This window comes from Rhinatrema bivittatum, chromosome 14 (genome assembly GCF_901001135.1).
Source record: "Rhinatrema bivittatum chromosome 14, aRhiBiv1.1, whole genome shotgun sequence".
In the NCBI taxonomy this organism is placed as follows: Eukaryota; Metazoa; Chordata; class Amphibia; order Gymnophiona; family Rhinatrematidae; genus Rhinatrema; species Rhinatrema bivittatum.
In genome coordinates this window covers 44513337-44541286 of record NC_042628.1, presented here as the reverse complement: position 1 = coordinate 44541286, position 27950 = coordinate 44513337, and the positions used below count along the sequence as shown (strand labels likewise).

The 27950-nt window shown below is 45.0% G+C and overlaps 1 protein-coding gene across 1 annotated transcript in view; it reads left to right on the top strand.

Moving 5' to 3' along the window:
* CREBBP (CREB binding protein) overlaps positions 1-27950 on the top strand; it is a 918877-nt gene that overhangs the window by 229126 nt on the left and 661801 nt on the right. Inside the window, exon 7 of the mRNA XM_029576620.1 lies at positions 10394-10490. Within this exon, the coding sequence (XP_029432480.1) occupies positions 10394-10490 (97 nt within the window). The remainder of the gene's footprint in view (positions 1-10393; positions 10491-27950) is intronic.

The following is a 27950-nucleotide window of genomic DNA, read 5'->3' as shown; positions in this document are numbered from 1 at the left end:
GTGTCTCTTACGCTCTCTTACAAGCTAATGTGTTGCTTCTTATGTGCTCATACAGTGAGTGCCTGCAGTTCAGTACTGCTGCATCATAGTGTAAAGTTCTTGCTGGCTGCTAATCTATCCTCATTATGCAGCAGACCTTCCCTTTCCCAATCTCATTCTCTAGGAGACTTGCTCATTCCATAGCCAGCTGCTGCTTTCAGTTCTCAGTGCAGACACCTCAGACAGAAGCCTCCCCAACATTCCATACACATTTCCTCCTGGCTTGCCCCCTTCGGTCTTGTACTTGTAGCTTGCCTCCACTTCTTAACTCTCCCATCATTCTAGTGCATTCCCATTGAGAGCAGGCTACCCAGTCTGCTGCTTTGATGGTTCCCCAGGCTCGGCTCTGCCTACTGACTCCAGGAGAGGGGATACCAAAAGGAAACCATATTATTCCCTGGGCTTATAAAAAGTGGTTCTCCCCAGTCTCTGGCCAAGACTTTGGAGAGCCACTAAGCCAAAGCAGCACAACTCTAGATGGAATCTTGCTTTCTCTTGTGGAGTCAGTGCAGCCAGGGCTTGTATAAGGTTATTAGGTGTCATAGGTGAACCTTACAGCCTTGCACACATTCCTGGCCCCAGCATACCCACAAAATTTTAAAAAATATGCATTTATAGTAACATATTTTACATGAAAAAAATATTCAGTGTTCTAAGGTAAAAATATTTTACAGCATGTTTTATTTACATGCACTGTGTGGCACCAACCAGAAAACTCAGCAAAAAAGACACCTGCAGCCAAATGATATTAGGACTATTGTAAAGCACGTTGTCCCTCAGAAAGCTTTGTCAACTGAATTACAATATAGTAAACCTCCCATATGAAAACAGCACTAACTGCCAGCACTCAAATAGTAACAACCCTACCTATGAAAAGGCAAAACTGCAAATATTATGAGACCCTTAAACACCAGTATACCTCCCTATTAGGAAAACAGAAACAAGTCTTGCTGCTTATACATTTCTACATAGAAACTACATGCTAGCAGAATACCTCACCTCAGTTACATATGCAGAACACAGACAAAGTTCTCGCTCCCAGTAATGTGTAGGCAGCAGCCTCCTTGGATCAACACAGTATCATGCACATACTCGTACAAGCTCTCACACATGCTAATGTTCACACTAAAGCTCTCACATATGCTATTTCTCACACTCACGCACAGACTGGCTCTAATATATTGCTCACACTCGCACATGCTTTTGCTCACTCACACACAAGCTCTCATGCATGCTATTGTTTACACACATACACATGCTTTCACCCTCTTGCTCTGTCCCTGGAATGTGCACTGTATAGGCAGCAGCAGTTATCCTCTCTTCAACTGTGCAGCCCAGACTAAAGCAACAGCTGCCTCTTACGCGTGAGGGTTGAGCCGGCGCCAGTCTCTCTCTCTCCCTCTCTCATTCACTGGATCTCTTCATCTGCTGCTTGTGGCATGAAAGAAGTCCTTGTTTCTGCTGCTGGCTGCACAGCAGGGCTGCCTCCGGCTGCAGGGGAAATGCTGGCGCCCCACTATATATTCCTATTGCTGGTGAGTAGTGGGAACCCCGCAAACATGTCATTTCACAGCACCTTCTCTAGTGCTGCTGGGGTATGGGAACTTTGGCAGCTCATCATTTCGCAGCTCCGCGGATTTTCTTGTCAGCAGGGTGTGGGAACCCCGCTGGCATTAGAAATCACCAAGACATTTTGAAGCGGCCCCACCGCAGGGTTTTATTTTGGGGGGGGGGGGGGGGAATACTTGCTACTCCCAAAATATTTCCACCTGAGATGGCTACCTCACCCGATTCATAGAACTGCTCGTGACAGACCTCTCTTTAGGTCGCAGCAGCCCCTCTATTTCTCTTCTTTTCTTTGACTGGGAAGCTGCCAAAAAAAAAAACCCCAAAAAAAACACGTCATGGGAGCGATTGGCCCACCGGTGGAAGCCCAATCCTTTAATAGGTCATTTCCTAGCGTGTAGCCAGATGGACTCAGGACCAATGGGTATTGTGCTCTTCTAATAGCAGGTGGGAGATGGAGTCAGATTTCAAAGCTGACGTCAGCCTACATATACCCGTGCAGCATGCTTACCTCTTCAGTTTTTCTCCGTCTCCCATAGCTGATGCGGACACTATCCAAAAGAGAATAGTGTAACACAAGAAAGAAGAAAGAAAATTTACCTTTAAGAAGAGAGCCCCGCTTCTCCTGTGGTGAAACCTAACTGTCCCTCCCCCAGTCGAGACTTTCCTGAGGTCTATTTGATATCCCTCAGCCTTAGTCCACCGGTCTATTCCCGGCGTGGATGTAGCCCCCAGGGTGGCTGAAAGGCAGCGGGTGCAGATTCGAGCACGGCGGTGGAGACCGCCCAGCACGCGACCGGTAAGCGCCGAGATCAGGTAAGGTAGAAACCTTTACTACTAAGTCTCCGGTCTCCAAGGCTCGAACAGCCGTACTGACCTTCTTTCGACGAGGTTTACATCGGGTTGAGCAGCCTACCTCTGGCTAGGCCCCGAAGGTCCCCACACATGGAGACCCTCCCGGGGGGTTGCCATCTTGTCGCCGGGGTTGTCTGTGCCATCTTCCCCCCTCGCCGTCGGTATACGCGGTGCAGGTCAGAAGCCCGAGGCGCCTAACTTGAGCGCATCCGTACGGATACACGCTTAACTGCGCGGACACCTGTTGTGCGCACAGTGGCACGCACAACTGCACGCATAACTGTGCCACGCGCACAAAGTCTGCCACCTGCACGCACAACTTGTGCATACGTACTGCGCACATCTAAGAGCATCCGTGCACACAACTTTTCGCAGGGATGAGTTTTTTAAGCTCTACACGCGCACAAACAATGGCACCTCCATCCAGAAAGGCCAAGGGACCCTTCCTTTGCCCAGCCTGCCACCTGAGAGCTGCGCAGCCTGATTTAGAATACCTCCTGTGCCAGCAGTGCGAACAGAACCAGGGAGAACCAAATCAAGACTTCCCACAGCCAGGAGTGGGATCCGGAACCACTGATGATGGCACCCTGGACCTAACTGTCTAACTCGGCGCCCCCATAGGAAAGTTCCTCCGGGGCTTTCACTACAATTCCTCCTGGTATCAACATGGACCCAGGACCTTCTCCTGGGTGGAATTTTTCAAAGGGCTGCAAACCTTTGTCCAGGCGCAACCAGCCCCGGCTGTCCACTTGCCTCAAACTCCGCCGCACCAAGCTCTTCCCAGCACCTCCCGAGGCTCTCGAGACATGCCTCTCCTAACCAAGAGCATACCGAATGGGGATCCAGGCGCACCTCAGATGAGGAAACAGACTCCCTGGAAGAAGGGGAAAATCCCCCCAGGGATGGAGCCATACCGGACCATGCTCCGATTCTTCCACAAGGACGAATTACCAGCCCTTGTGTCCCAAACTATGAAGACACTGGGTTTCCCAGGCATGGAACCTACATCAGAACCGAAAAAGAATCCCATGTTGGTGTACCTCCGTAAAGCCTCATGCTATTTTCCTATGTTGGAGCCCATCAAGGAACTGATTGACCTGGAATGGAATGCTCCAGAGGCCAGCTTTAAAGGGGGACGGGCACTAGAAGCCCTATACCCGCTGGAGCCCACGGCCAAGGAAATTCTATGCTTCCCTAAAGTGGACGCTATGATCTGTGCTGTCTCAAAACATACCATGATCCCTGTGGAAGGAGGAGTGGCACTGAAGGACGCCCAAGCAGTAGGCTGGAAGCCATCCTTAAGCAGTCCTTTGATGTTTCAGCAATGACGCTACAAATTGCTTCCTGCTGCGCCTTGGTGGCATGTTCCTGTTTGATCCTCTCCAGAGACGCTACAACGCCAGGAGAAGTGATGGAACCTGCGGTCTCCTTTCTCACTGATGCTACCGCAGACCTTGTGCGCACAAGAAGGGTGTCACAAGAAGGGTGTCACCGCCGCAGTGGCGGCCAGAAGACAATTATGGCTCCGAAATTGGTCAGCAGATGCGACTTCCAAAGCGAACCTCACAAAAATGCCTTTTAAATGCCTATGATACAGTCAACCATCAAATACTAATGACCCGCCTAGCTGAAATAGGTATCGCTGACACAGCCCTCTCATGGCTCTCCTCCTACCTAACACACAGAGAATACCTAGTAAAAATCGACAAGTACGAATCCTCACGCATACCTATCACGCAAGGTGTCCCCCAAGGCTCATCACTATCCTCCACCCTCTTTAATATTTATCTCCTACCCCTATGCCACCTCCTCTCTGACCTAGGCCTGAAATTCTTCCTATATGCAGATGACGTGCAGATCCTCATCCCGTTTCAAAGGTCCATAAGCGAACCTTTGCAACTCTGGGAATCCTGCCTTACCACCATAAGCGCCTTGCTATCTGAGCTCCACCTAGCTCTAAACACTTCAAAAACAGAATTACTCGTTATCTCTAATCAGCCTGAACGTTTCACCCTCCCCACGCGACAAAATACTCCCCAGAATTCAACCACAGCCCTCTCTCAGCCCCAGTCTGTAAGAGACCTAGGCGTCTTCATAGATCAGCACCTAAGTTTTAAACCCCACATCAAAGCTCTCCTAAAGGGAGGTTTCTATAAGCTAAACATCCTAAAAAAACTCAAACCCCTCCTCCACACACACAATTTCCGCACAGTCATACAGACCACTATGCTCACGAAACTAGATTATTGTAACTCCCTGCTACTAGGACTCCCTGCCACCACCATCAAACCCCTGCAGATTCTACAAAATTCCATGGCAAGAATCATAACCGGTACACGTAAAAGGGACCACATTACCCCCATACTAAAGGACCTACATTGGCTGCCCATTTCCGTCCGCTCACAATACAAAACTCTCACCATCCTTACTCCCTACATAAATACAATCACACCTGGCTCGATGAAATGCCTCGTTTCCGCGCTTCTGACCGCCCTACAAGAACAACCCAGACAGGCACTCTCCACACCCCGTCCCTCAAATCAGCACATTCAACTTATACCAGAGGAAGAGCTTTCTCCGTCGCTGGCCCCACCCTCTGGAACTCCCTCCCCACCTTCCTACGCCAAGAGACATCCCTCCACATGTTCAAGAAAGGAGTCAAGACATGGCTTTTCCGACAGGCCTACCCCGACACTAACCAAACTTAATTTCTCCCCCCAGCTCCACCCGCCCGACCTTTCTCCCCCTGCTCCCACTCCTCTCAGCCCCCCCCTGCCCGGTCATCCACCCTTACTCCCCTTCCGCCCGACCCATCCCCATCCCCTCTCCCCCCCCCTAGCCATCCCTAGATCCCTGGGCCTCCCGGCCGCCACCTTCTCCCCTAGTACTCCTCTCTCCTTTTACACCTCCAGTTTCCCATTAAATAAACTATATCCCAGTGAATACCATCGCCCAATTGATACGGCCGGTTTTCCAACACTTCCGTAGGACTACTTAAGTTAATAGTACCTGTACATACTTCAACTGTACATAGTCTCCCTCTTTTCTATTTTCTATTTGTTTTATACTTCATCTAGCTATGCCTTTCCCCCTCCCGCTCCCCATCCCCCTTTTCCCACACCCCCCTACCCCTACCCTCCCCCTTCCTCCCCCCTTTTTGTTTTCGCTCCTTTGGTTCATTTTGTATTCTGAATTTTGTTTCTGTATTAATGTTATATTGTTATACTGTTATATTGTTATATTATATTGTTTTATTGTATTCCCCGCCTGAGTTCTCTGTAAACCGGCATGATGTGTTTCACGAATGTCGGTAAATAAAAAGTTAATAAATAAATAAATAAATAAAGGATCTCTCCTGTTCGGGAGCGAACTGGAGAAGTTAGCCAACAAATTGGGGCGAATCACCAGTACCCCGATTACCTGAAGACAGGAACAAAAGAACATGTATTCTTTACAGGAAAATCGGTATAAATAAATAAATATCAGTGCTCCTCCCCCAGAAGAACCAAAGGTTAGAGGGTCGCAGTGTTTTAAACCTTACAAGAACACACAGTCCCAAGCACCTTGTTCTTCAGGAAGGTCTCAGTCCTTTCAGAACAAGCGCATTTAGAGAGGAGCAAGCTCAGGGGCAAGCTCCGGCCATACCACACAATGAGAAGATGCAGACCCATCCACAGGAAGAAGACACAGGGGGCAGACTTACTCTCTTCTACCAAAGATGGGTTGAGGTAACATCGGACAAGTGGGTCCTAACTATCATTCGAGAGGGGTACTCCCTGGAATTCCAAAGCATCCCCCCAGACAAATTTATGACATCACTGTGCCACTCCCACTTCAAGAAGACTGGCAGTGGAAACCACACTAGCAAGACTACTCAGCCTGAAGGCAATAGCTCCGGTGCCCACGTCTCAACAAAATACTGGCACTATTCCTTCTATTTTATCGTTCCCAAGAAAAAAAGGACCATTCTGGCCCATCCTGAACCTCAAGGACGTCAACCATTACCTGAAGGTACCACACTTCCACATGTAAAGCCTACGCTCCATTATAATGGCGGTACAACCGGGAGAATTCTTAACCTCCCTGGACCTATCCGAAGCCTACCTTCACATCCTGGTCCATTAGGACCACCAGCGCTTCCTGCGCTTTGCAGTACTGGTCAATCATTACCAGTTTCGAGTGCTACCCTTCGGACTAGCTACCGCTCCCAGAACCTTCACCAAAATTATGGGCTGCTTCTTCTATTGCTTTGTTTGCAGGCTCTGGGAGCTTGGGACACTTTCTGGCAGTGCTGCCGTACAATTTTGCACCAGGAGAAAGTATTCCCAGCTCCCAAAGTCCACAAACACCTCTGTGGTTGCCTTTACTTCTAGTGAGTGAGACTCCAGGAAGAGTCCTGGTACATCCTTACTTGGACGATTGGCTGATCAGGGCAAAGTCCTGGAGGAGAGTCGCCACGCGACCACCAGAGTTAAGAACCTACTACAAGAGCTCAAGTGGGTCGTGAACACAGCCAAGAGCTGCCTACAGCCCTCCCAGTCACTAGAATACCTGGGAGTCCGGTTTGATACCAAGCACGACAAATTCTACTTTCCCCCTCCAAGGAGAAGGAAACTGGGTCAATTGCAAAACCTGTTGAACTCGGCTCGTCCAAAGACTTGGACACCTTACAGGCAAAAGCCTTTCTACCTCAAGGGGTGTAAACCCTCTTGTCCCTCGCTCATCAGTTGCAGTCTCAGTATACAGCAGCAGCTCGACAATTCCTTGTCCTTCTTGGACACATGGCATCCTCAGTCCGTCTCACACCAATGGCCCGCCTGGCCATGAGAGTCATGCATTGGACTCTGAGGTCACAATGGATTCAAGCGACTCAGCCTCTGTCAACCATTGTCCACATCACCGACGCACTCCATCTGTCTCTCGCCTGGTGGAAAGATCAGAACAATCTCCTCCAGGGACTGCCTTTTCACCTGCTTAGATCCTCAACTCATTCTCACCACCGACGCTTCCAACCTCGGCTGGGGAGCTCATGTGAACGATCTGCAGTCACAAGGATTTTGGTCTCCGGAGGAAGCCAAACACCAGATAAATTTCCTGGAGCTTCGAGCGATGCGATATGCTCTCAGCTTTTCAGGATTGCCTATCAAATCACGTCATCCTGATTCAGACGGACAACCAGGTGGCCATGTGGTACATTAACAAGCAGGGAGGCACAGGCTCCTTCCTTCTGTGTCAGGAAGCTGTGCAGATTTGGGCGGAAGTGCTCTCCCACTCGATGTACCTCAGGGCCACCTATTTGCCGGGAGTGCACAATGTCTTGGCAGACAAACTGAGTCGTGTCTTCCAACCGCACGAGTGGTCTCTCAATCCCTCCGTAGCGACCTCTCTCTTCCAGCAATGGGGTAATCCTCGAATAGACCTCTTTGCGTCCCCTCAGAACCACAAGGTGGACAATTACAGCTCCCTCATTCAGCACGAGCGCTCTCAGGCCAGAGATGCATTCTCCCTCTCGTGGGCAGCCGGTCTGCTTTATGCATTCCCTCCACTTCCTCTTCTCTCGAAGACTCTCGTGAAGCTCCGTCAGGACAAGGGAACCATGATCCTGATAGCACCTCACTGGCCACGCCAAGTGTGGTTTCCCATACTCCAGGATCTCTCCATCCGCAGGCACATTCCCTTGGGAACGCACCCACTTCTGATCACTCAGAACGACGGATGTCTACGCCATCCCAATCTTCAGGCCTTGTCCCTGATGGCATGCATGTTGAAAGGTTAATTCTTCAACCACTTAACCTTTCAGATTTGGTTTCTCGTGTCCTGATTGCTTCACGAAAGCCTTCCACAAGAAAATATTATTCCTATAAATGGAAAAGGTACACATCATGGTGTTCTTCGCAATCCCTTGATCCCTTTTCCTGTCCAATCCCAAGGTTTTTGGACTATCTCTGGCATTTATCGGAATCAGGTCCAAAGACCTCTTCCATCAGAATGCATGTCAGTGCGGTAGCCGCCTTCCATAAAGGTGTCGGGGATATCCCTATATCGGTACAACCCCTCGTAACACGTTTTCTTAAAGGCTTGCTCCATATCAAGCCACCTTTACGTTCTCCGGCCTCTTCTTGGGACCTTAATCTGGTTATCGGGCAGCTCATGAAACCACCCTTCGAACCTCTTCACTCCTGTGACCTAAAATATCTCACATGGAAAGTGATTTTCCTTTTGGCTATCACTTCAGCTCGCAGGGTTAGTGAGTTACAGGCCCTAGTTACCTATCCGCCTTACACTAAACTCCTGCAGGACTGGGCCGTACTCCGCACTCACCCTAAGTTTTTGCCTAAGGTAGCTTCGGAGTTTCACATTAATCAATCCATCATACTACTTATCTTCTTTCCCAGGCCCCACTCCAACCCAGGGGAACAGGCTCTGCATACCCTTGACTGTAAACGGGCTCTAGTGTTCTTCCTAGACCGTACAGTTGCCCACAGGAAGAGCACTCAGTTATTCGTCTCTTTCCATCCCAACAAACTAGGGCAACCTGTGGGTAAGCAGACTCTCTCCTCCTGGTTGGCGGACTGCATATCTTTTTGCTATCAGCAAGCAGGCATTCCTTTTCAAGACTGTGTTAAAGCACACTCTGTGAGGGCCATAGCGACTTCAGTAGCACACCTACGATCTGTTGCGCTTCCTGACATTTGCAGGGCTACCCTCTGGAGTTCTCGCCATGCTTTCTCAGCCCACTATTACCTAGACAAAGCTGGAAGACAAGATTCCATCTTCGGCCAATCTGTCCTGCGTAACCTATTTCCAACGTGACGTACCAACACCCTTCCGCCTGCCCGGTGGGGTTCAGGATGCCCTCTACCAAATTCCACCTCGGTTGTTGTGCCTGTTGCACGCCATTGGGTACATTTGGTGCATGTTCGGACAACCTCAGCTCGGTAATCGCCCATATGTGAGGACTACCATCCTGCTTGTCCTGTGAGAAAGCAAATGTTGCTTACCTGTAACAGGTGTTCTCACAGGACAGCAGGATGTTAGTCCTCACAAAACCCGCCCGCCGCCCCGCAGTGTTGGTTTCGTAACGTTTTGTTGTTTTATTTTTTCGGCACTGCCTGTAGCTATCAAATAAGACTGAAGGGGGACTCCTGCTGGCTGCAGGGTTAGTGCCATGCTGGGCATGCCCAGTAGGGGCCAGTCAAAGTTTTGGAAACTTTGACAGAAGTTTTCCGTGATTGGGCTCCATCCTGATGATGTCACCCATATGTGAGGTCTAACATCCTGCTGTCCAGTGAGAACACCTGTTACAGGTAAGCAACATTTGCTATACATCAAAGCAGGTTACAATAATAAGTCTTCAAAATGCAGTAATAGTGGGTTATTGTGGTGGTGATCTAGTGATACATGTTTGGACAAAGAAGAAAGTTGTTGTCAAACCATAGGGAGTTACCTGGGTAAAAATCCTGGGCTTAAAATTCATAGCATGCATACTTATAACTGTGGCTGAAAAGGGTGGGCCTGGGGGTCCAGTTAGCGTGAGGAAGTATATGTAACCTTGTGCATTATTTATTGTGAACTTTGCATCAAGTATAAAAGGGCAAAGTTTGCTGGTTCTGAATTTTCAAAAGGACTGTCAATGGGGCATTTTCTTTAGACATTTTTTTCTCTCCTTCCAGCACATGCACCTAAGGCAAGCAAGGTACAACACAGATCAAACAATATGAGAAGATAAAATCAAAACCATATACAAGAATTAATAAATGAAAACACTAACTAAATTTAAACATCTTTTAAAAAATGCAAGGGTAATTGTATATCTAACAACTTCTTTTTTTATGGAGTGCTTTTAAGGTCCAGCTGTGCTTTGCCTTGTGCTGTATTGATTTGAGTTATTAATAAATTAGTTTAAACATAAAATGTAATTTTTGTCCCTTAGGTAACCAGATGAACCTTGCTACAGGAGGGATGACAACTGACCAACAAGCAAATCTTATTTCAGAATCAGCTCTTCCAACTTCAGTTGGGGCAACAAAGTAAGTTTGCCTTAACCAAGGGGGTATAGGGAGAGGAGGAAGGCACTCTTGGAAAAGGAAGATAGTACTTAACTCTACAGTGAAGTGATCTGCAGACCTTCGGCATAGGCAACATAGCTGGGTAGAGATCTAGTCAAAGTCATGCTTTAGACTGCAGTGAATGGGGAGATATTGCTAATGGAAAAAAATCTGTTTATTTGATTTATTTATTTAAAATACCTATGTTCTGCCTGTTTGACAAAGTCATTCCATGTGGATTACACAGAAAACACACAATACAGTGTAAAAACATTTAAAACAAGCATAATAATACAAGTATATTTATTTATTTATTTAGCATTTTTATATACCGACTTTCCAATAACAGAATTACTGATCAACTCGGTTTACATTATAACAGAACAATCACATTTACAAGTAAATGTCTTACAATGAACAGGTAGATAAAACTTGGATAGGTATATATGGGGTTAACCAGTAAAAGATACATTGCCTAATGTAGGCATAAGTAAAGATACAGTGCCTAAATTTAGGTTAAATAAACAGTGCTAATTATAAGACTAGGTTATGATCCTTGACTGCCAAAGTTTACGTGTGTTCTATAGATGATCTGAGTAACTCTCAGGTGGATTACCACCGAGAGGAACATTGGCAGGGACGTTCCCCGGGGTTATGGGAACGCTTGGTTGAATAACCAAGTCTTGAGTCTTTTTTTAAAAGTAGATAAGCATTGCACTGATCTGAGTTCTGGTGGGAGAGTGTTCCAGATTTTGGGGCCCGCTGTGGAAAAGGCTTTTTTGCTTAATGCTGACTTCGTCGGTGGTATGCGCAGGTTGTTTATATAGGCTTGTCTTACTGGTCTGGTGGATGTGTGGTATTGGAGAGGGATTTTGAGCTCGAGTGGTGCCAAGTTGTGTAGTGCCTTGTGGGTTATTGAGAGCACTTTAAACAGAATTCTGAATTTAACGGGAAGCCAGTGTAGGCTTTTCAGAATGGGTGATATGTGGTCTCTTTTGTTGGACTTTGTTAAGATCCTTGCTGCTGCGTTTTGCAGCATCTGTAGAGGTTTTATAGCGTTAGCCGGGAGGCCTAGTAAAAGTGAGTTGCAATAATCAATTTTCGTGAGAATGAGTGCTTGTAGCACTAAACGGAAATCTTGGAAATGGAGGAGAGGTTTCAGCCTTTTCAAAACTTGTAATTTGAAGAATCCATCCTTTACGATATTATTTATTAGAGATCTGTAATTCATTTGATTATCAAGGATAACCCCTAGATTTCTGACTTGTGTGGACATTGGTACTTGATTAGACAGGCTGGTACTGGGATGTGTGTAGGTTCCGTCTTGGGAGATAAGGAGGTATTCTGTTTTGCTTTGATTAAGAATCAGATTAAGGCTAGTGAGCAAGTTGTTGATGGCTTGTTTGCAGGAGAACCAGAAGTCCAGAGTTTTTTGGAGAGATTCAGTGATGGGAATCATTATCTGAACATCGTCTGCGTATAAGTAGTGTATGAGATTTAGTTTAATGAGGAGCTGGCAGAGTGGTAGAAGGTATATATTGAATAAGGTTGGCGAGAGTGATGATCCTTGTGGGACTCCCAAGGTGCAGGTGACTGGTTGAGATACTTCATTGTTGACCTTGACCTTATACTGTCTGTTCTGTAAGAATGATTTGAACCATTTGAGGGCCTCATCTCCGATGCCAATGTCTGACAGACGATCTATTAGTGTGTTATGATTGACCGTGTCAAATGCTGCCGAGAGATCTAGTAGGATGAGAAGACAAGGGTGTCTGTTTTCCAGATTTAGTAGTATGGAATCCGTTAGTGAAATCAGGAGAGTTTCCGTGCTTCGTGATTGGCGGAAGCCGAACTGTGCTGGAGAAAGAATGTTGTGGTCGTTTAGGTAATCAGTTAGTTGTTTGTTTACAACTCGTTCCATGATCTTTGCGATGAATGGTAGATTTGCAATTGGGCGATAATTTGATGGGTTTTCTGGAGAAAGATTAGATTTTTTTAGAAGTGGTTTTATGATTGCCATTTTTAGAGGGTCAGGTACTAGTCCTTGGGAGAAGGAGCAGTTGATGATTTGTGCAATGGGTTTGGAGATGGTTTTAGCGCAAGCGATGAGTAGATTGATGGGAATGGAGTCCTGAGGGTGTGAAGAAGGTTTGAGCTTTTTTAGAATATTTTCGATCTCTAAAGAAGAGGCCGGTTCGAATTCTCTAAGGCTGGCCTTTTGTGATGGGACAGCAGCTTGAGGTGTAACTGGTGAAATATTGCTATTGTTCTTGGACTGAGTTAGGAGTTTTGGGATCTTATTTTTAAAGTAGGTTGCCAATTCTTCTGCTTTGCTTGCTGCTTTATCATCTGGTATGGATGTCGATGCGGGTTTAGTGAGTGATGATACCAAAGAAAAAAGCGCCCTGGGGTCGAAGATGAAGTGGTGAATTTTTTGCGTGTAGAAGTTTCTTTTTGCTTGGAGGATGGATATTCTGTAAAGGTGCATCGTGGACTTGAATGCTGTGATGTTGGTAGATGTAGGGTTTTTCCGCCATTGTTGTTCTTTTTTTCTGAGATCTTGTTTTAAGGATTTTAGATTTGGAGTGTACCAAGGTTTTCTATTGTCTTTGTATGCTTGATTGGCTTTGGTGATGGTTGGGCATGTGGTGTCTGCCACTTTTTTGGTAATGTTCCACGACGAAATGGCTGCTTCCACGTTTGTCAGGTCTAGTTGGTTGAATTCATCTGATAGGCAATTGCTGAGTGTTTCCTGGCTGCAAATTTTCTTGAATTGGATTGAGGTATTCTGCCTTCCTGGGGTGGTAGGTAGGTTTATCTTTAGTACGGTGTTGATCAGCTTATGGTCTGACCATGGAACTGGTGTGCAAGAGGGGTGAGAGGAATGGGTGATATCCTGGTTAATGAAGATGAGGTCCAGCGTATGACCTGCTTTGTGTGTGGGTTCTTTAATTATTTGTTTGAAACCCATGAAGTTTAGTGTGTTTAGGAAGGTTTCACAACTAGAGGAGAGGGGGGATACATCTACATGGAGATTGAAATCCCCCAGGATGATCGCTGGGATGGCGGAGTTGATGTGTTTTACTATATTTTCAATCAACGGTGACGGATCAGTTTCAAGGTATCCTGGGGTGGCATATATTAGCCCGATTTGAAGGTGAGAGGATCTGAAGACTGCGAATTCTAGAGAATGGGAGGAAATTGAGGTTTGCAACGACATTCCCAGTGTTTTTTTTGCTGCAAGAAGACCACCACCTCCTCTTTTTTTGAGTCTTGGGATAGAGAATATGTTGTAAGTTTGGATGGGGAGTTGGTTGATTGTGGCGATGTCTTCTGGTTTTAACCAGGTTTCTGTAATTGCAAATAAGTCGGTGTTTGTTTCCTGAAGATAATCATGTAGAAGGTGAGTTTTCTTAGTCAAAGACTGTGCGTTTAGCAGCGATAGGGTGAAAAGTGAGAGGCCTAGCAGTTGGTTTAAAGGCGAGATGATGATAGGAATGAATCTTTTTTGAGAGGGATGTGGTAAGGCCTGATTTTTTGCAGATGATCTCTTTACATTGTGGATGATTAAAACTGCGTATTCTGACTGCACAATCTATAAGGAAAGGGGGCATTCATCAGACAAATGGTAACAGAATAAATGATGTGAGAAGAGAATGATACTGGAGTTATAAATGGGGGAAAGTGTTTAAAAACAAAAAACAAAACCTGGATGGTCACTTGAGGTGACACACTCATTTAGGTGGCATGGTTTAATGTTAGAGGAAAGGTAGAGGGACAAATGAGTCAGTCATGAACTTCAAGTATTTTTTTCAATTGGAATTATGTCAGTGAGATGCTGATAGAGTTGAAAAATGTTTGTGAAGTAGATGAACAGAGTTCTAAACTAAAGAAGAGCTATAGCAAGGGCAACACATTTTTATTTCTTTTTGAAGATACTTCCAGAACGGGACACACTAAAAAAAAAAAAAAAAAAAAGACTGGTATGTTTCTCGAATGAGACAACTCAAAAATAGATTAAAATTCGAAGGGTACAAGGTATCTCAAAGTAGAGCACAGGAACTGTATATAGAAAGATTGAGAGAAGCAAGGAGGGTAAGACTGCAGAGGTGCGAGCAGAGGAAAAGAGCTCAGCCAGCAAATCAAAATGAAAGGTGGAAGAGCAGTGGTAGGATTGTAGAACTGAGAAAAGAAAAGGCTTCCTTCTCATCCAGTCAGAGTAGTCAGGTCAAATGGGTTATGCACCCTGACCAGCAGATTCACGCATATAAGTTTTTGTGCTGACCTCAGCCTATCAGTATTCTGACTTCTCCAACAAAATGATACAGGTGCATCCCCTGCTGTGGACAGTGGCTTGATTCGGAAGTTGGACTGGGCAGCTCCTGAGGTGAAAGACTTAGCTGTCCCTCCCTCAATTGATCCGTACCCTAGCTAGGTTAGAGGATTAAAAAAAAAGGAGGAACATAAGTAGCTCCTGAGGTGAAAGCAGAGGCTCCCTCCCTCAGTAGAGCAGGCCAAGGCTAGGGGGCTTCTGGACAGGGTTGAGATCTGAAACTATTACCTTCCATAGTGCCTGCATTGTCCTGCTCTCATTCTTTTGGCCTCTACATAAAGCAATGAATAAATTAACTGAGACAATTAAGCAGAGTAAGCTGTGCACAACAGGGCTCTGAAGCTGCAGGGATGATGCGGCTGTCTGCTTTCAAAGTTGCCAGAACTTTGAGTTACTGGGGCTATTTTTCTTTATCTTCTGGCTGCAGTGGTGATTTGGGGAGTGGGTTAGGCAACACTGTGGGCGGTAGCGGAAGAACATGGGTAGAAGACCAGACTCTGCTCAGAATGTGGCATCTGACTGACTTTTGGGGTGGTGGCTAAGAAATACCACATGGGCGTCAGTGGGAAGAGAACTTCATGAATGCTATTTGGCTGCCACAGGGGTGTAAGGTTCGTGGGCTTTTATTGCTGTGGTGAGTTTGACTCAGTCTATGGGGATGACCTCAAAGGCCCTCAACGACAGCTGGTGGCGCTATGCAAGAAAGCGACTGTTCAGGAGCTTCACCTATACCAATTCCTTCCCCTTGGATGGAGCCCTTGGGTTCCGGAGGCTGGTAGGTATTGTGAGAGTCTCTTTGGTAGTGGCATAGGTGAGGGTCCAGGGCTAGGCTAGAGTCAGAGGTGGGCGGCAAGCTAGAAGGGTCAATGTCCGGGCCAGGATCAGTGGCAGGAAAGAGTGGTCAGTCTCCAGGCAAGGGTCAAGGGCAGGCAGCGAAGAAGAGTGGTCAAAGTCCGGGCTAGGGTCAGATCCAGAAGTCAGTCTTGAGGGCAGGTATAGGAGACAGGGAGAAGACTGACACAGCAGGACAGGCAGGGAGGCAAGGGTTAGAGAGACTGGGAAGGCTGGGCTGGCAAGATGAGGCAGGGTACAAGATCAGGAATGCAGGAGTCAGGAAGCAGCAACTCACAGTACACATAAGATGCAGGCGACCCATTGTTGAGGCTTCTGCTGGGAATCTGCAGTAGCCTTTTATACTCAGAGGGTGATGTCATCAGGCGTCGAAGCCCAGTTTCCCGCTTCTGGATCTTTGATGCAACATGCACCACATGCACCTTTGGAGACTGCCAGGAGGAGCTGGAGAATGGCGAGGAGGAGCTGTGTCGGAAGGAGCATCTGAGCTGGGGCCTGCCCGCTTGTTGTGATACATAACCTGGGGGGAGACACTACAGAACAGGCTAGCCAGATGGATATTTTTGGCCCAGAGAGGTCAGTGCGGAGGCCGTTTTGTGGCGCTGTGGTTGTGAAGCAAACACCATCCTTCCTTCGCTGCCAGAGATCAGAGCCCTGAGTGGTTTGCAGTTGCAGCTTTGGTTGAAGCAGCTGCTCCAACCTGTGTTAAGCATCCGACCTGTTTTGGATGCTTCTCTGTTGCCTGGGTTTCATTCTCTCGAGAAATTTTAAAGTGCTTTCAGCAAGCCTTTACTTCAGTGCAGAGTTCGCTCCTGGGATCTGCTTTGTGTGTTCCTGACTCACCAGGTGCTGAGGCTGTGAGTAAGAAATGGCCCAGAGAGATTGATTTCAGAGACTTGGAGGGATGGCAGGTTGTCTGATTCAGAAGACACTTTGGATGGTTTTAAGAGTGAGGGATAGCACCACCATGGTCCGGCTCTTTCCCAAGGAGGAATTGACAGCATTGATTTCGCAGTCTAAAGTATGGTGCATATATTAGAGGACAAAAAGGAAGAGGCTATCAGTTCATTAGAGGATCCTATTATGGTTAGCATTAGAAAGCCCTCCAGGTCTTTTCCCTTATCAGGCGGTTAAAAATCTGATGGTTCTGGAATGAGTTTCTTCAGAGTCCAATTTTAGGACATGCCGCTCTTTGACCAGATTGTATCCTTTGGCTTCTCAGGAATGGGTCAGGCTTTGGTTTCCGCTGGTGGTTGCTCTGGTTTTTCTGTTGCAAAGGGCACTATCATTCCAGTGGAAGGTGGAGCTGTCCTGAAGGATGCACAACACAGAAAATTAACACAGGAAAATAGACTTGGCTCTAAGTAGATGGCTGAGGTGGCCAGCATAGCATTACTGATAATAGCTTGCACTTATATTGTCGGTCTGGTTTCTGCCTGGTGCAGCATGCTCAAGAGGAATTGGTGGATGAGTCTTTCCAGCTGGAATCACGAGTAGTGTATGTAGCAGATGCTTTTTATAAGAACATAAGAATTTGCCATACAGACAGAGGGTGCATCAAGGCAATCCGGGTCACAAGTATCTGGCAAAATCCCAAACAGTAAATAGATCCCATGCTGTTATTTCGTAGTGATAAATCATGACTATTTCTTAAGTCTACTTGGTTAATAAGTTTGACTTCTCCTCCAGGAATTTGTCCAAACCTTTTTTTAAACCCAGCTACACTAACTGCTCTTGTAATTAATTTCAGTGCTTAATTTTGCATTCAGTGAAAAATAATTTTTTCCAATTTGTTTTGAATGTGCTACTTCATGGAGTGCCCCCTAGTTTTTGTATTTTTTGAAAGAATAAATAATCAATTTACATTTACCCATTTTATTCCACTCATGATGTTTTAGACCTCTACCGTATTCTCCCTCAGCCATCTCATTTCCAAGCTGAAAAGCCCTAAACCTTTTAGCTCTTCCTCATAGGGCAGCCATTCCATCTCCTTTGCCATTTTGGTCACCCTTCTCTGTACATTTTTCAATCCAACTATATATTTTTTGAGATGTGGCGACCAGAACTGCACTCAGTACTTAGATACAGCCTCACCATGGAGCAAATTAGAGGTATGACATTTGGTATTTTATTCTCTATTCCTTTCCTAATAATTCCTAACATTTGTTTGCTTTTTTTTTTTTGCCTCCACCGTACACTGAACCAAGGATTTCAAAGCATTGTCCACTATGATACCCAAGTCCTTTTCCTGGGCTGTAACTCCTAATATGGAACTTAGCATGGAACCTAACCTAACACTGAAACCTTGAAGTCTGTCATTCTGGTGGTGAGACAAAGGGAGTTTCTGACCACCTTGGATCTCACGGAAGCATATCACCATATGCCTATCAGGAAAGAGCACCTGGAATTTCTTCATTTTGCTGTGGAGCATTTCCAGTTTCAGGTTCTTCCTTTTGGCTTAGCTGTCTCCTAAGGACCTTCTTTGAAGGTCATGGTGGTAGTGGCAGCTGCATTATGGAAGGAAGGTATTTTAGTCCCCCCTTATTTGTTGATTGCCTAAGAGCAAAGTTGGAGGAGGATAGTGTAGTGGCAACCCCAGAGAGTGATACATTTCTTTCAGGAGCCTGGTTGGGCAGTCAACTTTTCCAAGAGCAATTTGACACCTTCTCAGCCCCTGGACTATCTAGGTGCCCTATTTGGCATGCTGACTAGTCGATCTCCTCATTGTGCAGCCTTTTGAAAAAGTACACCAATTTTATGAAAACCTTACTCTTTGTCAATTAGAGAGACAAATAAGAAATTTGTAATACATTAATGAAAGCCTGGGATAGACCTAAAGATTTTTATGGGTCCCTAGGTTACAATTGGGACGTCTCTCAAGGTTCTTTCTCAATGTTTTAGTGGACAAAATCCTAGTATTTTGCCTTCCCATGCTTTTGCCTAGTATTGTGAGCAAAAAAATTTAGATTAAGGAGAACTTTGGATAACAGCAAGCCAACTATGTGTTTAATTGATGTAGATGTAACTTCAGCTATGCAATTAGTTTCAAAATAACTTACGGAACTTTTTTCCTATTTCTCAATTTGAAACCAGGGATATAGTAATGTCAGCTAACCCTAGTGGTTCAGTTCATAACTATTAAAATTGTCTGGTAAAAGTTTTGAGTAGCAATGGATGATTTCTTAACTCCAGTCAGTAATAAATTCCCCTCTGACTGAGGGTTATTTTCCAGCAAACCTTTAAGGAACAGAAGTAAGGCCAGTATTTAAAAAAAACAAACAAAAAACAAAAACTGTCATCTAGATTCTAAAGAAGTTTAAAAATGTTGGGTCTATTTCAGATCTTCCATATTCAGGAAAACATATTGAGAAGGCAGTCTCTATCCAATCGGGACAGTTTAGAAGATCATAATTTGTTAGATATTAATCAAACAGAAATAAGATCAAAACATGGTGTAGAGATGGTCTTTTTATTGGATGATGTTTGGATTTTCATTGATAGTATTATAGTTCTTGATCTTAGTTGGTTGTTTGCACTATTTTACCTTCTCATTTTAACAGTTTTGGGAGTTGTGGATTTAGCTTTGAAACAGTTTCAGTCCTCTCTTGGATAGGATTCAGTTAATGCATAGTGTTTTTGAAAGTTCAGATCCTTGGAAATTACAATTCAGTGTTCCACAGGGATCATTATTTTATATGATCCAATATTTGTTTGAAACTTTACAACAGTTGCATCCTCTCTGCATAACCCCTGATGACTCTTTGCCACAATCCTTCACGGACATGGAGGAAGGACTGTGACACTTATTAAGATCCGTGTACGAGTCATTCGAATGTTCCTCATGCTTGTCAGGAACAGCCATAGCAGCACATAGCATGTCCTGGTTGAGAGCTAGTTCAATAAGAGAAGACATGCATTTTGTTTTTATTTATTTATTTAAATACTTTTGATATACCGATACTCAAGACTGGTGTCTTATCGTACCGGTTTACATTGAAACAAGGGGTAACCAATTAACTATGAAAATAAAGTTACAAAGAACAAGGGGTTTACAGGATGGGAGAGTAGAGAGCGAAAGCACACGATTAGTATAAGTTATAAATAACTAAGTTTAAAATAATGGAGTTTAACACATAAACGAATGTAGCAGGCTTAGACAATAGATTAGTCTTTACATGCATGATACATGCATGATAAGTTGGCTGATATCCCCTGTATGGGAGACAACTTATTTGGGGATAAATTTGCAGAAACTGTGGCACATCTCAAAGACCAAAAGACTGCTGTGCAGGCGCTCACTACACCCACAGATTCTCAGTCGTCATATAAAAAATATTTTCCTAATTTTCATTGGAGATCATACCAGAGGTCTGCTTTCAGACCCTACCAGACATATCGTACACAGAGTTACTCTCAACAACGATATCAATTTCCATCTCAACAGTTACGTGGCCGCCTTTGCCAACAGTGTCCACAGAACAAAGTAACTCCTGCACCTCAAAAGCAGACACCGGCTTTTTGAGCAGCCCCGAGCCACCTCCACCACTATTAATCGGTGGTCGCCTACTACATTTTTATACCAGTTGGACAGCAATCACGAAAGATTGTTGGGTATTGGATATCATCAAGGAAGGTTATCGTCTAAATTTCATTGTCCTTCCAAGTCTACCTTACGTTCCTCGTCTACGAGAAATATCATCCCAAGCTACATATCTCCAAACAGAAATAAACAATCTCTGCCTCCAAAAATCCATTCACAAACTACTTCTGTCGCAGAGGAATAAAGGATTTTATTCCCATTATTTTCTCATTCCAAAGAAATCTGGAGGCCTTCTCCCAATCCTGGGTCTCAGGAACCTCAACAAATACATTCAAAAAGAAAAATTCAAAATGACCTCCCTAAAGAACATCCTACCTCTCCTACAACCCAACGACTGGCTGTGTTCCATAGACCTGAAGGATGCATACTCCCATATACCCATGCGCTCTTTGTCATGGAGATACCTCTGCTTCACAGCTCTCAGAGCACTACCAATACAGAGTTCTCCCCTTTGGCCTGTCTTCAGCCCCGAGAGTTTTCACAAAATGTTTAGCGGTGGTGGTGGCTCACCTCAGGAAGTTATCAATCCAAATCTTTCCCTACCTAGACGATTGGCTATTGGTAGCTTCGGATCCTGCTACTCTTCATGCTCACACGACCCAGACTATAACGTGTCTTCAGTCATTGGGTTCCTGATAAATTACGAGAAATCAAATCTGCAACCGACCCAGACGCTATAATTTATGGGAGCACTCCTCAACACATTGGAGGTGAGCACCTACCTTCCACAAGGCAGGCTTCACACTCTATCTTCCCTGGCTCAGATGTTACACAAACAAATGCGAACCTCTGTGCGCCGAGTCCTTCAACTCCTCGGCCATATGGCAGCGGCTATCTATGTTCCCTAAATGCGACGTCTGCAATGGGGCCTAAAAACTCAATGGTCGCAGTTTCTGCAGCCTCTCTCTTACACAGTACAAATCTCATAACACATGGATACCGACATCCAATGGTGGATGTCACCTGTCCACTTATCCTCAGGATTCGCCTTTTCGTCTACCCCCGCATCAACTGACCCTTATGACGGATGCATCCCAAAAGGGGTGGGGAGTCTACCTTCTGGACTTAATTCAAGGTTGTTGGTCTCCACGGGAGAGTAGTCTTCAAATCAATTTCCTAGAACTTCGTGCGATCTGGAAGGCATTACGAACCTTCTCTCCACAAATCAAAGGAAAGAGCCTCATGATATACACAGACAACCACGTCGCAATGTTCTACATAAAAAAAAGGGTCAGGTTCTTGGACACATTGTCAGGAAGCACTTCGAATACTTCATTGGGCGAACGCAAGGAACATAACGCGTCAAGCTACTTACCTACCTGGCCTAGACAATGTCAAGGCGGATCGCCTAAGCAGAATATTCCATCCACACGAATGGACCCTAAATCGAGAAATAGCGCTGTCGATATTTCAGTGCTGGGGCTTCCCGACAATCGACCTCTTTGCCACACAGACCAATCGGCAAACAGAGACATTTTGCTCAATCTACCCAAGCAACCTTCGTCACGCTCCAGATGCCTTCCTCATTCCATGGACAACAGGCCTTCTTTATGCCTATCCACCCATTCCTCTGATCTCCAGGATGATCCAAAAATGCATCCAGGACACAGTAGACTTGATCCTTATAGCTCCAGCATTGCCAAGACAACCATGGTATGTGTGTCGCATGAGACTCTCCATACGCCCGCCAATTCCACTAGGAGATCACCCACGCTTTTTGACTTAGGGAAGGGGGGGGCACCCTCCTCCACCCAATGCACCAATCCCCTCCATCTGACAGCATGGAGATTGAAAGGACTGTACTAACTCCCTTAGGCCTTCCTTCGTATCTTGAGGACTTACTAATCGCCTCAAGAAAACCTTCTACTAGGCATAGCTATGCAGGCAAATGGCATCGCTATTCCGAATGGTGTGCACCTCGACTTCTAGAATCTTTCTCTTCAACAGCAGCCCGACTGCTGGAATACCTCCATACACTCTACCTTTCTGGGTTGGCATATGCTTCCATACGAGTAATCATCAGCGCCATTGCAGCGTTTCATCACTGTCATCAAAGTCTCCCAATTTCTAATCATCCTCTCATTTCCAGATTTATGCGAGACATGCTACATTTAAAACCACCAATGACACAACTGCCGGTACCATGTGATTTAAATGTTGTTCTAGAACAAATCATGGTTCCTCCCTTCGAGCCTTTGGATTCCTGCCATCTTAAATACCTCACATGGAAAATGATATTCCTTGTTGCAGTTACATCTGTGCACAGAGTTAGTGAACTGCAAGCCCTGGTTCACTACTCTCCTTACTTGGAATTCTACCATGACAAGGTCACTTTGCGTCCCTACCCATCCTTTCTTCCAAAGGTGGTTATGCCTTTTCATCTTAATCAAACTATTACATTACCAATCTTCAAACCAAAGCCGCATCTAAATGGCTGGGACAAACTCTTACACTCAGACTGCAAGAGGGCTTTGGCCTATTACAAACGGAGAACACATTCTCCATCCAGACCATCTCAGTTGTTCCTTTCCTTCAATCCAAACAACCCAGGTAAACCGGTTTCTAAAAGCCATAGCGAACTGGTTGTGCTATTGCATAGAATTCTGTTATAATAAACGTTCTGCCAAGCTTGATAGCAAACCAAAAGCGCATCAGATACGTGCCACAGCAACCTCAATTGCTGATTTGCGAAAGGTACCTCTGATAGACATTTGCAAGGCAGCAACCTGGTCTTCTCTTCATACCTTCACATCGCACTATTGTATTGACAAGCAAGCTTTTACAGATGCTTCCCTGGGTGCAGCAGTCTTGTCAAATATTACCATCTCTTAGGACTGTCTACTATACCACAGGTTGTTGTCCTGAACATCACACATATCCTATGAGGCCGCAATCCGGGAACTTGGGACTTCCAGACAGCATGGCTAATTTAGCTCTGCTATCGACGGGGGAAAAAAGCAAGTTTGCTTACCATAAACGATGTTTCCGTAGATAGCAGGATGAATTAGCCATGTGATCCCTCCCACCTCCCTAGGCAGTCCAGATCTACTCTACACCTTTTTTCTTGCCATACACCTCGCTTGGTTACAAGAAACTGAGAAGTGAAACGGATTCGCTTGGGAAGACGACCACACAGATGCACAGAGTTAAAACTCCGTCACTATCTGAGAGAAACTCCGCCTACTCCGGTTGCGTTGACACTGCCAGACAGCATGGCTAATTCATCCTGCTATCTACGGAAACACCATTTACGGTAAGCAAACTTGCTTTTTTTTTCACTCACTTTATTTGATTTATATTCCACTTTTTGGTTCTTCAAGGCAGATTACATTCAGGTACTGTAGATATTTCCCTATTCCCAGTGGGCTTGCAATCTAAGTTTGTACCTGAGGCAATGGGGAGGGTAAAGTTATTTGCCTATGGTCAGAAGGAACAGCAGTGGAATTTAAACCCTGGTTCATAGCCCTCTGCTCTACTTCAGCGCGCAATTAAACTATGGGATTTGTTTCCATGGAATGTGGTGAAAACAGTTTATTTAGCTTATATTCTGCCTTTATCACATCTAGGTTTAAAAATGGGTTTGGACAAGTTCTTGGAGGAAAAGTCCAAAAACCATTATTAACCATGAGAAAGCCACTGCTTATTCCTGGCTGAGAGAGAAGGATTAGATCTATTCTTTGGGATCTTCCCAGGTATTTGTGACCCATATTGGCAACTGTTGGAGACAGAATGTTAAGCCCGATGTACACTATACCGACGTTCAGGGCGAGAGTCTTATCACACCGATTTACATCAAACCAAAAACTGGTACAACTTACGTATAACAAATGAGTAGTCAAGATAACAGAATAAACTAGTATAATGATAACTTAGAACTTAACTCCAAACTTAACTGAGTTCTTAAGGAAGGACAGGGCTGTCCGCGTAGAGTTATGGAAACACCTAAGGGGGGGGGGGGAGGGGGAAAAAGATGGGGGCAGGGGATAGGTGCAAGGATAGGAATAGTGGAAGAGATTGCAGCCTAATTATAGCATGAATACATCATAGTTGCAGCATAGTTGCAGCATGTTTCTGAACCGGTAACTGGATCGAGAGTCGTAGCAGATTAGGGAAAGGCTTGTTTGATTAGCCAAGTCTTCAATTTCTTCCTGAAAGTAAGCGGACATTGTTCCTGGCGTAATTCTGGGGGTAAAGCGTTCCACTGAGAAGGTCCGGCTGTAGAGAAGGCGTGTTTCCTTATGGAGGGGTGGAGCATGGACGGTGGGGGGAGCATGGAGGGTCCCTTTGTTAGGTGGCTCTGATTGGTCTCATGGAGGAGTGTAGTTGGAGCGGATTTTGCAGCTCGAGAGAGGAATGGTTGTGAATGGTCTTGTGTATGATGGTGAGGGATTTATGAAGAATTCTAAAGCTGATAGGAAGCCAATGTAAATTCTTGAGAATGGGCATGATATGCTCTCTTTGACTAGAGTTGGTTAGTATCCTTGCGGCAGCATTCTGGAGCATCTGCAATGGTCTGGTAGAAGTTGCAGGGAGGACAAGAAGTAGTGAATTACTGTAGTCTATTTTTGAGAAAAGGATGACTTAGATAACCGTGCGGAAATCGTGAAACTGCAGGAGTGGTCTGAGCCTTTTCAGGATATGTAGCTTATAGAAGCATTCTTTTGTGGTATTGTTGATGAATTTTTTGACGTTCAGTCAGTTGTCCAATATACCGCTCAGATCTCTCACTTGGGTTGTTGTGGCTGTAGTGAAATTGTTGATGGGTGAAATGAGGAGTTCAGTTTTAGTGGTGTGGTTGAGGCTAGAGAGGAGAAGGTTGATGGAGTTTAGGCTGCTGTTCCAGAAGTTGAGGGTTTTGGAGATGGATTCTTTTATGGGGATCAGAATCTGCACATCGTCTGCGTAAATGAAGTGTGTTAGATTTAGATTTGCAAGGAGTTGGCAGAGGGGTAGGAGATATATGTTAAAGAGAGTGGGCGAGAGTGATGATCCTTGAACTCCATGTGAGGAGCTAATGAGGTGGGATTCTTTGTTGCTTATTCTGACCTTGTAGTTTCTGTTGCTGAGGAAGGATGTGAACTAGCTGAGGGCTGTGCCTGAGATGCCAATGTCCGCAAGTCGGTTAATGGGAATGGAGTGGTTCACGGTGTCAAACGCAGCCGAAATGTCCAGTAGTGCCAGTAAGTAAGATTGTCCTTTGTCTAGGCCCATGAGGATATTGTCTGTAAGAGAGATTAGTAGAGATTCTGTGTTTAGGGATTTGCGGAATCCGAACTGAGCCGGGTAGAGAATCTTATGATTGTCTAGAGAGCTGGGTGTTGACCAGTTTCTCCATAAGTTTGGCGATGAAAGGACCCATTATGTCATTTCTTATATTCTAATTCCAAAGTACAATCTCAACAAGAGACCACTTTATAAAATCACGTATCAGTAGTCAAAAATGGATCCGTCACCAACTAAGGAGATTTATACTAAGGATATATTTATACATGGCTACTGTGGTGCCCCAATATAATAATTTATCTCCTTGTCCTGTTGTCTTTTTTCAAAGGACTTTTGATCATGCTAATAATACAACCTGGGGAATTCCACACAAAAAAAAAAAAATTTTAAATCTGCAACATTCTGCATACTTTATATTGGTCAAAATAATAAAATGACAGTCTTTAAGTATTTGATTTAAAATGAAATACAGAAAAAAGTTATTACTTAAAGATGCAGAGCTTTAAATATTGTGAGCAGAATTCATCTAGAAGTTCTCTGTGTCCCTTCCACCCTACTCTCTTGGTCAGTCTCCTTTTGCTTTGCCCTTTCAGGCCCCCAACTCCTCCACCTGCTACTATCTCTCCCCTCCCTTTCTAGGCTCAATCCCTCCCACTCAGAGTTGGACCCCTCTTAGTACTCACCCTGACAAAGGCTTGCGCTCCCTCGCGTGCCCCCCTCCCCCCCTTTAGTGCACATACACGCTCCCTCATTTAGGCTCTCTCGCTCACGCACACACAAACAGTTAAGCTTTGGTATTCATTGCCAGAGGATGTGGTTATAGCAGTTAATTTAACTGGGTTTAAAAAATGTTTGGATAAATTCCTAGAGGATAAAACCATAAACTGCTATGACAGTAATTAGTAAGCAATAGTAGCTTGTGATCTATCTAATGTTTGGGTACTTGCCAGGAACCTTGTGACTTGGATTGGCCGCTGTTGGAAACAGGATACACAAACATACCCTCACTTAGATTCTCTCTCTCACAAACAAACAAACACCCTCCCTCAAATACACATGCCTTCATAATCTCCTCGCATAGGATCTCTCTCTTTCTCTCTCTCTCTCTCCCACTCACACACACTTATACAAGCTTCCTTTCCATCTTGCAAACACACCCACACCCTTTCTCTCATGCATACACCCTCACAGGCTACTTATGGCTCACACACTCCTGCACACTGGCTCCCTCGCTCTCTCACATACACACCCCCTACACAAAGGCTCCCTCTCTCACACACATTCCTTTACATAGGCTCTCTTTCTCACATAATCACATACCCTCATACAGGCTTCCTCTCAGAAAAAAAATGTACCTTTACTCCCTTACACACATACAGTCAGTTTTTCTCACACACTAGCTCTCAATTTCTCTCACATACACAAACTCCTTCATAGTCTCTTCATGTAGGCTCCCTCTCTCTGACATCAACACCCTCTCACACATGTTCTCTAACCACCCCCCCCCCCCCCCAACAGGCTCCAGTCTTACACACACACACACACACACACACCCCGACTCATTCTCACTGGGGCCTGGTCCATCTTCGCCATGAGCAGGACGGGCTCTGCTCGCCGGGACCTGCTCCATCTTTGCTGCGAGCGAGATGGGCTCCGGTCATGGCTCACCAGGCCTGCTTCATTTTCACAAAATTCTGTGCAGAAAATGGAAATTCTGCACAAATTTTATGCTCCGCAGAAGCGCAAATCCCCCCAGGTTTAAAAATTACTTATCTATATTATGTCATTATTCTGTTGATGATTCCAATATACGATGCTGTCCCATGTTCGAGAAATTCAGCTGCAGGGGTAATCTGCCATCATGGGTCTTCATTATTGCATAATCTGCACAGGAAGTAAACAATGTTTTTATATCCACTTACATGATATGCTGATGAAATCAATCAAATTGGGTGAAATCACATATCTTACCAGCCTACACAGATATGAAAAAAAAGTAACCTATTATTTCTATTTAAATGATCTTGTTCCATTCGAATTCTTCATTCCCACTATTAGGGAAAGCTGTCTGAAATGTAAATATTCAATACTGTTACTTGTGGTTAAGTGGAGCCTCTTGATCACCTCCTCTTGGAGGTATGGTGACTGAGCAAGTCACCGTCCATTTCAACAGTGAAAAAGTATGTTGTTTAAGCAATGTTGTATCATAGACTCCTTTTTTTTGTTTGCTTTTAAATAACTGCAATATTCAATTAGGCATGTTCTAATGGCTCGTTTAGAACATCCATCAAACACCTTCAAACAAGGACATATAACTGCTTAAACCTCAACCTTAGAAGCAGTCTGTAAATGATTTACACATCACTTTATAGTGAGTGCCAGGATTATCCATTCTTATCCAGAAAAAGTGGTACTACAAAAATCACACTCTTGA